This window comes from Myotis davidii, unplaced genomic scaffold (assembly GCF_000327345.1).
Source record: "Myotis davidii unplaced genomic scaffold, ASM32734v1 scaffold223, whole genome shotgun sequence".
Lineage (NCBI taxonomy): Eukaryota > Metazoa > Chordata > Mammalia > Chiroptera > Vespertilionidae > Myotis > Myotis davidii.
In genome coordinates, this window is record NW_006294609.1 from 1,636,267 (window position 1) to 1,646,966 (window position 10,700).

Genomic DNA, 10,700 nt, shown 5'->3' on the forward strand with positions numbered 1-10,700 from the left:
GAAATAGCCAGAAATGCAGGTGATTTAAGGGCAAAGTACAGAATCACTTATAATTGGGCACTAATTAGAAACAATATAGATTCATGACGGAGTAAATTATGGTCTGTTCTCTTGGTGAGTTAAGCTGCTATTAAAAATGATTTTTGCAAATTAACATGTAATTGCCATTGACCCAGCGACTGCACCCCTGGGCATTGATCCCAGAGACATTGAGACGATGTTCACACACAACTTGTGCCTGACTGCTCACTGCTCACAGCAGCTTTACACGTGACAGGTGAAAACCGATTCGGCCCCGGGGTCCTTCCACGCGTGAACAGCTGAACAAACTTGGGTACCTCATGCCATGGAACACCACTCGGCAGGAGGAAGGAAGGAGCTACCGACACACACACACAGAAGCCTGGATGAGTCGCCAGGGAGTTAAGCTGAATGAGAAGAGCCAATCCTCAAAAGGTACATACTGTGTGGTTCCATTTATGTGCATTCTTGAAATGACAGAATTACAGAAATAGAGAAGATTAGTGGTGGGCAGGGGTTGTGCGGGGGGGGGGGGGGGGGGGGGGGGGGGTTTAGTGGCATACATGGGAACACGAGGGAGTCTTGTGGGATGACATTTCAGTCGTTTTGTAAAGACGTTACCATTGGGAGGAACTGGGTAAAGGATGCCTGGGATCCTGATGTGTTATTTCTTATAACTGCATGTGAGGCTACGGTTCTCTCAAATAAAATTTAATTAAACACACACACACACACACACACACACACACACACACAAACACACAAAACAACAACAACAAACAAACAACAACAACAACAACCATGGTTCTCTCAAATAAAATTTAATTTAAAAAACACACACACATCAAAAAACTAAAGGGTAAAACAAAAATGGACTTTTACAGAGTTTGTAAAGCATGTAAAATGCTTATGTCATGATACGCAGAAAAAAACACTGATATTAAGGAAAACGTTGTGAAAAAAGGAGGATAGAAAATTCCATATCGTGAGTACATGAAAAAGTCTTCGACCACCTGAACCCAGAAATAAAAGGCAGGGAAGGCACACAGCCAATGCCAGCAGAGGCCGACGATGGGGGGTGGTTTATGGGTGATGCGTTTTCTTAAGTACATCTTTTTAGTGCTTTCCCAATTATCATTGCAAGTGTTAGTCCCAGGTGATGGCTTTCATATACATCTACAATAAATGCTTCGAAACTACTCCCTTCCAGAGTGGGCGGAGCTCAGTTCCCTCCCCGAGTGTGTAACTTAGTGACCTGCTTCTGATGGAGATGATAAAACCCAAGTGACCATGAGTGGCTTCCGACCCTAGGTCCTGAGAGGCACTGCAGCTTCCACCCCGTGGGCCCGTCCTCCTCACTGTCACTCTCTCTGCCTCTCTCTGTTTCCCTTGTGCATCACTGGCTCGGAGGGAAGCCAGCTGCCAGGACACGAGGATGCTCAAGCAGCCCTGTGGCGAGTCCACATGGCGTGGAACTGAGACCTCCTGCCTACAGCCGTGAGACTGAACCACCCTGGAAGCACAGCCTCTGCCCGCACTGGCCTTCGTCCGACCTCGTGAGAGACCCTGGGCACGAACCACCAGCTCAGTTATTCCCAAATTCCAGACCCACAGAAACTATGGGATAATAAATGCCTATTGTTGGAAGTCACTAATTTTGGAGCAATGTTATGCAGCAACAGGTAACAACGCCTCCAATATAGATTTGAAAACAAAAATTCTAATCCTACCTAAGCCTGGCTCCAAAGAAAAAATGAACAACGAGCAGGTCCAAAGAGAACCCAAGGTGCCTCACCTCCGAGACTCAGTTCATTCTGCTACACAAATCCCCCCTGAGACCCCTGCTGGCCCAGGGGCCGGGGGCAGGCACAGCTAAGGGGGTGGCCCCAGGGCAGGAACAGGAAACAGGGCAGACTCAGGAGTGTCACAGGCCACACTCGGAGGATGTGGGGAGCTGGGGAAGAAACAGCTCGTGCCTCAAGGCAGTGGCTACAGAAGAAAATAGGGGCTGAGGCCAGGGGACGATATGGCCGAGGAAATCCACACACTGGGGGTGCCTAGAACTGGCCACTGCCACCGCCCCCCCCTCCCCAGAACGTGGTGGCCACTCAGGCGTTTGTCAAGAACTGGGCTGTATCAGGTCTGAAACACGCAGGGAGACACAGAGCACCGTTTACCCTTTGGCCTTAGGTCACGCTAGTGTTTTCATCAACGTGTTTAAACTTGGATCTTGGCTCCAGCAAAGGGCAGTTACCAATAAGACTGATAAGCTGTGGGGAGGTTGCCTGGCCCCCACACTCAGGCTGCTCACAGGGCTGCCTGCTGTCCTGGCACCCACGGGGACTGCTCACTGGGGGGGTGCAGCTCACTGGCGTCCTCCCCCTGACCCTGTCACACAGAGGTCTTGGTCACATCTCTGCCCTTGGGAGATGATTCTCATAACACCCACGGAGAGACCCTGACTAAGCCCCACTCCCATGACAGGGACGGCCGATTCAGGCAGGGACACCAGGCCTGCAGGGGGGCAGGAGCCCCCAAGTGGAGGTCTCTGGCGCTGCCAGCCACTGTACTGCTCCTTCCCCGCCAACAGGTGGCGCTGACTTCCCGCCAGAGCTCGGGCAGGGCGGGCCTGCAGGCTTTGCAGAGGACAATGGCCGCCTGTCTCCTGTCCCCGGTGGGGACCAGGGGCGTTTGTGCTGGGATGGCCGAGGGCAGGGAACCTGGGAGAAGAGCAGGAGACCAGGACAGAGGGCCCGGCGCCTCCTGCAGGGACAGGCTGTCTGCTTTCCTCTCTGTTCCTGGCCTGTTCCTGGCTCTGCTCTCAGTGCTCCCACTGACGCTGAGACGGCCGGACACTACAGGCATACCTGGTTTTATTATGCTTCGCTTTACTGTGTGCTTGACAAATGTTGCATTTTTTATAAACCGGAGGCAAGATCGCTCCCCAACCCCAGAAAAAGATTATGACTTGCTTTATAGCAGTGGCCTAGAACCGAATCCCCAATATCTCGGAGGTATGCCTGTAATTAAGTGATGTGAGGGAGGTGCTAGTGAAAACACTAAATAAATGAACCATATCAACACACTGTGCACCTTAAACTTACACCGTGTGACATGTCAATTATATCTCAATTAAAAATTAATAAAATAACAGTCAGATAAGAAATGGCAAAGGAGGAAGAATCTGCTGGAGCTCTCCCTACGCCGACGGCCAGGCCCGGCCCCAGAACCCACTCTGTCTTCTGCATCCCGACCGGCCTTCAGCTCTGCCGGCGGCCAGAGCCGCACCTTTCACCAGAAAGCGTGGAGCCACCGAGAGCTGGCACCCAGCCTGGCCCACCGCACAGCCCGCCACAGGCCACGGCCGAGCCGTCCTTGCTTGCTGTAGTTCTGGTCTGATGCGAACGGATACTTTGGTGAAATGTGATAGGAAGGAATGATGGGAAAATGAAAGGAAGACATGCAAAACTAGAGCCCGCCTCTCCAGGAGAAGGCTCACTCTGTTTCTGGGTCGCTCTCGCTGCATGGCTTGGGCCGCCCCGCTAACCGCCGTCCAGGAGCAGGCTGCCTCCCCAAGCTCTCACGGGAACCCACTGCGTCTCCACCTGACGGGGTCGAGTAAGCCCAGGCCAGGGCCAAGCTCTGGCATTTTCTCTCCGCCGGACATCAAGGCTGCCTCTGGGAGCCACTCCCACGTCACCGCAGGGCGACTGACGATGGTGAGGAAGAACAGAAGCGGGACCTTGGTGTCCTCCCCTGTCACACGGCCACCCATCGTCCACCCCGGCTGTTCCGAAGCCCAGCGATGGCCGCTGTGCTCCCCGTGCTGCCGTCAGGCTGCGAGTGCTTTCTCTGCATCCTGATGCCCCTGCCCGGTCCGAGCACACCCACACGGCTGCCCCTTCGAGGCTCTCAGCCACGTGCTGCCACACCGCCTTCCCACCAGCAAACGGGAAGGGCTGGAGGCAAGGTGAGCCCTGCCTTCTCCCACTCTGGTGCTCGCCGGCGGCCTGTCTCTCGTCTGGCTGGCAAGCCAGTTGCCTGCTAAGCCTGGGGTCCCCATAAAGAAGAGAACTCACAGGTCACGGGGGCCTTCTCCTCCTCCACTTCCTCGCTGTCCTCCTCCTCCTGCCCGGGCAGCTTCCTGAATTCGGAAAGGTCTGTCTGCAGCAGCTGGGCCACGGCTTCATGGGCCAGAGACGCAGCAAGTGGCGGCGGAGCGTTCCTGGGACGGAAAGAAGTGAGCTGGGCTGGCTCCTCGGCGGAAGCCAACATCAGAGGGAGCCCTCGGGCCCCTTCCACCCAGGGAGGCCCCTCTGGAGGTAGCAATGACTACTTGCACCCCGACCCGGGGCCACACGAGCAGCTCAAGCTCTTGTCCTTGGGGAGCCGATGTCCACATGACACCGCCATTTCCTGGGGCCTGTGCTGCTCCAGACGTGGGCTGGGCCTGGGGGGTGGGGGTGTCACAGACTTGTGGGCAGGGTCCACTGGCCTCCATGGCCAGGACAGACAAACTGTCCAACATCCAGCCTGATGACAGGTGCCTGGTCACCAACACCAGCTGGGGACCTCTGGGAGTTGGGGAGCTTATAGGTTGAACTGTGTCCTTCAAAATTCATATATTGAGTTCTAATCCCCAGTGCCTCAGAATGTGATCTTGTTTGGAAAAAAGCTGGTTGCAGATATAATTAGTTAAGATGAGGTCACCCTGGAGTAGGATGGGCCCCTAATCCAATAATATTGGTGTCCTTATCGAAAGGGGAAATTCAGACATAGACACACACACACACATGCACGCACGCACGCGCACACACACACACACGCACGCACACACACACAGAATGCTGTGAGGGTTCTGGGAGGGACTGGAGTGATGAACCTACAAGCCAAGAGCAGCCAACAACCACCAGAAGGAACCGGCCTTGCTGGCACCTTGATCCTGGACTTCCAGCCTCCAGAACTGAGACATTTCTGTTGGTGAAGGCGCCACGCCAGTGGTCCTTCATCACGGCCACCCCAGAACACAAATCTAGGGAGCGCGGGACCCTTGGGCTGTGCTTGCGAGGCTGGGCTGTGCATGGCCCAAGGGTTCCCTGGACCATCAGAGCAGCTGGTACCAGGGGAGGCTGGGAGTAGGGAGGCAGGTGTCAGAAAATGGGGAGCCATGACCCGGTAGGCTTTGAAGAGGGACGTGACATGATGGGACAGGCTTCTCTCTGGCCTCCCCCTTCAGGGTGGACTGAAGGGTAAATGCTGCGAGGAGGCCGAGGCCCTCGCTGACCAGCACCTGGCGGTGGACGGGAGGGGACAGAGCAGGCACTGAACAGGGGACTGGACAGGTTCCTCGTCCACAGTGAGTCTCCGGTTTGGCTGAGGTCAAGAGGCCTGGGGCCGGTGGGCATGAGGTCTGAACTGGAGATGGGGCCTCTAACTGAATGGGGGGAGGGCTCGAGCCGGAAGGAGCGCGCCTGGGTAGACAGCCGTTGGAGGGCCGGGATAGCTGGAGAGGTGGCTGCCAGGGCCATGGAGGAACAATTCTGGGAAGCAAGGCTTGCTGAGTGCTCCGAAGATGCCAGCCAGAACTGCGGGGTCGGCGTGGGCAGGAGTGGGGAAGCAGTGGAGGGAGGAGACGGGAGGTCGAGCTCAGGAGAAGAGGGACGAGTAAGTGGCAGCTCCTAGGAAGCCGTGGGGATGAAGAGACGAGGCCACAAGTACACTCTCCCAAGCCTCGCTCGCCTGCCCGCCCAGCCTCCAGCCTTGGGGCCAGCTCCCACACCATGTTCCTGGGAAGCCCTTCCTGGCTCCCCCAGGGCACAGGGGTCACTACCCTTGGTACACCACAGCCTTAAGAATACATCTTACCCTAGCCGGTGCTCAGTGGTTAGAGCATCAGCCCAGGGACTGAAGGGTTCTGGGTTCGATTCCAGTCAAGGGCACGTACCTTGGTTGCTGGTTCGATCCCCTGGCCCCATTTGGAGCACATGCGGGAGGCAACCAATTGATGTTTCTCTCTCATATCAGTGTCTCTCTCTCTCTCTCCCAGCCTTCCACTCTCTCTAAAAATCAATGGGAAAAACAATCCTCGGGTGAAGATTAATGAAACAAAGTAAAGAGTATATGCTGACCTCAGAATCTGCCTCCTCACCAGTGGGAGCCACTTGCAGGCTGGAGGACGTGTGTTCCCCCGCAACCCCGCCCCCCGTGCCTTTCCCTGAGGACTGGGGACCCCGGTCCAGTTCTCTCTCCCAGCCTTCCACTCTTTCTAAAAATCAGTGGGAAAAACAATCCTCAGGTGAAGATTAACGAAACAAAGTAAAGAATATATCCTGACCCCAGAATCTGCCTCCTCACCAGTGGGAGCCCCTTGCAGGCTGGAGGATGTGTGTTCCCCCCCAACGCCCCCTCCCCCTCCATGCCTTTCCCTGAGGACTGGGGACCCCGGTCCAGGGTGGGCGGCCTGTGGTTCTCTGCTGGGCTGACAACACTGGGCTTCACCAGAGGGCAAGGACCTCCCACAGCCTGGGGGAGGTCATGTCCCTTTGGGGCTAGGCATCTGTGGTGTCTACAGATGACCTCAGGAACCTACTGGGATGAATGAGAGGGTGGCTCAGGGGGAGAAGCCTCCGGCACTGCCTTTGAAAAACAACCAGTCAAGACATGAGAAATGAGTTCCTCTGCTATTTGGGGATTTCCTGCCCACCACTGGGTTTTCCTTTTCCACAGCAGGGAGAGGGGCGGCTGTTCTCCTGTAGGTCGAGCTGTGTCTTCCTGCAGGCCCTCTGAAGTCCCACTGCTGAGGCCACCGCGCTTCCGGCCGTGGGGACCCAGACAATGCCTGGCTTCGGGCCACAGGCCTGCTTCCTGGATGCCCCTCCCGCCTCATCCAGGGGACCCCGCCCACCACACTCTCAAGGCACTCAGGTCCCACGTTGGTCAGTCGGGGCTGCTGAAGTGGCCACAAGATGCAGTGAAGGGACCGGTGTGTTGTGCAAGGCCCAGGGACCCGGCAAACGCTCTAGTCCCGCCCACCTCGGGATTTTCAGGGAGTTTCTAGTTCAGCAGCAGAGATGAAAAGGCACGTAAATAACACAGTGTAAGGTACACGCTGCTTGCGGACCTGAGATGTAACATGGAACTGCTAACAACGGGGAAAGACAGGATATAAATGGTCACACCCTTGAACTCAGTCAGCTGACTTCCAGTCAGTGTCGTGAAAGATACCACTTACAATCTGAACTAACTCCATGGACCAATATGCTCGGGGCCCCTTTCACCCAAGAGCCCGCCCGCTCGAGCTCCGGGAACGGGAGCCCCGGTGGGATGCTCCTGACAGTCACACGCAGTGTAGACAACGTGTAAACGTCTGCATCTACACCGGAAAGAACAACTAGAAAAAGACAGATGTAACTAAAAATAAACCCACTAAGATGGCTGGAAAATATAAGCTCTGTGGGACCGTAGCGGGTGCTGGGATGGATGTGGCCCAGGAGCCGGCCCACAACAGGGGCCTTTGTGCTCAGCGACTCAGGCTCCCACACAGCAGAGCGGGTCGTTCTGCTGGGGGGCCGGGCGGGCGCATGGGAATGGAGCTGACCTGTCACAGAGGAAGCACACAGAGGCCAGGGCCGGGTCCTGATTCTAGGAGTGAGGCAGTGACTAGGGACGCTAGGTGTGGTCCCTCAAGGAAGGATGAGGGGGTCACAGGCCACGAGCCTCCCCCTCTCCCCGCTGAGATCTGCTAACCTGGCTGTGCTCCCTTTCTGTGGCTCAGCTTCCTCGTCTGCGAAACGGGGGAAGCACCACCACACTGCTCTGTGGGGCAGCGTGGCCTGCATGCTGGGCACATGGCCAGGCCCGGCCTCAACATGGAGGCCCTGGCCAGTCTCCTAGCCCATCCGGCCTCTGTCTCCCCCTCTGTAAAACAGGACAGAAATAGGGCCTGGCACCGTCATGCGTTGAGTCGTGCCCTCCACAGTGATATGCTGAAGTCCCAACCTGCAGTGGTTCACAGTGTGACCTTATTTGGAATCAGGGTCTTTGCCGGTCAGACCGGAGCAGGGTGGGCCCCACATCCAGCAGGACTGGCATCCTTACAAGAAGAGGATACCCAGAAAGACAGGGAGAGACGCCACGTGAAGACAGACACGTGGGAAGACGCCATGTGGCAACGAAAGCCAGATTGGAGTGGTGTGTCTCCAGGCCAAGGCACACGAAGGACTGGATGACACCAGGAGCCAAGAGGAGGGTCTGGAGCAGATTCTTCCAGACGGCCTTTGCCTGAGGACATTCCCTGCTGACACCCTCATCTCTGACTTCCAGCCTCCAGGGCCGAGACAATGCACTTGTGCTGCTCTAAGCCGCGCAGCCTGCGGTGCTTTGTCACGGCTGCCCTCGGAAACAACACCGCGTTGTCGCCGGGATTCGCACAGGGAACATGATCTGCACAGGGAAGGACGTGTGGGGTAAATGCCAGGCTCCAGGCTGGCCCGTGGCACACGCCGTGCCCCTTCCTCCTGTCCCGTGCTGTCCCCTCCCGGTGGGTGCACGGCCTACCTGCTGCTCAGGAAGCTCACTGCCAACTCGGCCAGCTCGCCCTCCACCTCCTCCTGGCTCAGCACCGTCCCTGGGATCTTCCATGGCAAAGGGCTCTCTGCGCTCAGTGGGGCTGGGAAGTCGCGGAGAAACTCGTCCAGGAAGCTGGGGGTCTCCTCTGCCATCTGGCTGCTCTGCTCTGGGGCTCCAGAGGCCATGCCCAGATCATCCCGGGGGGCCTGCCGCCAGGGTTCCAGGCAGGCTGCACTCTAGAGAGAGACGTGAGGATCAGCAAAGACAGGAAGCATTTGGTGCCCTGCTGTGGGGTCTTCGGGCCCTGCAGTGCTGACTGCCAGGTCTCGGGCACCTCCGAGCATCATACAGCAGGTGCCACACCAAGCCCGGGGCTCACAGCAGAAGGGCAGGGCCACCCAGTTTCACACACAGCTCAGGGGGCCCAAGTAAGTGGGAGGCACAACCCTGGCTGGTCTGATCTGAGAGGGATGCGGGAAGCGGCTTCAGGAGACGGAGCCAGGGGCAGCAGCTGCATGGATGTTGGGGAGGAGGCTGCGTTACTGGCAGAGATGGCCAGCATGGCCGGTGGTGGGCAGGAGAGGGCACTAGGGCCAGGCCACTGAGGCAGGTGAATGTGGCAGGTGAGGGAGTTCAACTTGACCCAGGACCTGGGCACCCAGGAGGTGAGGAAGTGATGGCAGCAGGTCTGTGAGCCTAAAGGTGGTACCCAGAGGGGTGGGTGAAGGGTCACCTGTTGGGGAAGGAAGAAAGGGCCTGGACAGGATGGTGGCAGAGCCCACATGCAGGGGAGAGCTCGCCCTGGGCTATTTCAGAAGGCACCAGGCTGTGGGGTGCCTGAGGGTGTGGGCAGGGGAGAAGCAGAGGGTTAACCCAGGACCATCAGGGGAGTTTGGAATGCGGTCAAGGCACCAGGAGGAGTCCAGGCGTCCTGAGGCCCAGCTGGAGGACGGGCACAGGCCACAGACCTGACTGTCCCGGGCACAGCCACAGCCTCAAGGGCTCTTCCTCCCGGCAACTTAGGAAGGCAGAGGGCTTACTAGCTGCCAGCCCCTGTGCGTTACCTGAAACTCTCTGGGAGCCAGGATGAGCCCCCATTTCACAGATGGGGACACTGAAGCTTGGGGTGGGGGCAGACCTTCGCCCAAGAATAGATGATGGGGTCATGGGGGGATTCTGGAGCCCAAGCCCATCATCCCTCCCGTCCCTCACCCCACTTCTCTCACATCTGGAATGTGTCACCCCCCCCCATCTTTCACCCCAATGAGGGACTCCAGCCCCTCTCCCCCAGCTGAGTACCACCCTCTCCACCTCAAACCCGAGTTGGCCCAGGAGCCGGCCCACAACAGGGGCCTTTGTGCTCAGCGACTCAGGCTCCCACACAGCAGAGCGGGTCGTTCTGCTGGGGGGCCGGGCGGGCGCATGGGAATGGAGCTGACCTGTCACAGAGGAAGCACACAGAGGCCAGGGCCGGGTCCTGATTCTAGGAGTGAGGCAGTGACTAGGGACGCTAGGTGTGGTCCCTCAAGGAAGGATGAGGGGTCACAGGCCACGAGCCTCCCCCTCTCCCCGCTGAGATCTGCTAACCTGGCTGTGCTCCCTTTCTGTGGCTCAGCTTCCTCATCTGCGAAACGGGGGAAGCACCACCACACTGCTCTGTGGGGCAGCGTGGCCTGCATGCTGGGCACATGGCCAGGCCCGGCCTCAACATGGAGGCCCTGGCCAGTCTCCTAGCCCATCCGGCCTCTGTCTCCCCCTCTGTAAAACAGGACAGAAATAGGGCCTGGCACCGTCATGCGTTGAGTCGTGCCCTCCACAGTGATATGCTGAAGTCCCAACCTGCAGTGGTTCACAGTGTGACCTTATTTGGAATCAGGGTCTTTGCCGGTCAGACCGGAGCAGGGTGGGCCCCACATCCAGCAGGACTGGCATCCTTACAAGAAGAGGATGCCCAGAAAGACAGAAGGGAGAAATGTGATGACATAGGCAGAGGTTGGAGTGATGTGTCTACAAGCCAATAAATAACAAGGATTAATAGCGAACACCAGAAGCTAAAAGAGGCAAAGAAGAATTCTTTACAACTTTCAGAAGCAGCATGGCCTTGCTGCACC

At 57.3% G+C, this 10,700-nt stretch overlaps 1 protein-coding gene and 1 long non-coding RNA gene across 6 annotated transcripts in view; one reads left to right on the top strand and one right to left on the bottom strand.

Moving 5' to 3' along the window:
- PPM1F (protein phosphatase, Mg2+/Mn2+ dependent 1F) overlaps positions 1–10,700 on the bottom strand; it is a 28,688-nt gene that overhangs the window by 12,371 nt on the left and 5,617 nt on the right. For 3 of the 5 annotated variants that reach the window (XM_006768866.2, XM_015567318.1, XM_015567316.1), the window contains exons 2-4: positions 8,578–8,825; positions 8,119–8,463; positions 4,101–4,246 (exon numbers count right to left, since the gene is read on the bottom strand). In XM_006768866.2, the coding sequence (XP_006768929.2) occupies positions 4,101–4,246; positions 8,119–8,463; positions 8,578–8,774 (688 nt within the window). In that variant the 5' untranslated portion in view covers positions 8,775–8,825. The remainder of the gene's footprint in view (positions 1–4,100; positions 4,247–8,118; positions 8,464–8,577; positions 8,826–10,700) is intronic. The other 2 variants (XM_015567319.1, XM_015567317.1) reach the window with 1 other exon arrangement.
- LOC107183953 overlaps positions 1–10,700 on the top strand; it is a 20,984-nt gene that overhangs the window by 6,784 nt on the left and 3,500 nt on the right. The window contains exon 2 of the long non-coding RNA XR_001514771.1: positions 3,320–3,324. This is a non-coding gene — a long non-coding RNA (uncharacterized LOC107183953). The remainder of the gene's footprint in view (positions 1–3,319; positions 3,325–10,700) is intronic.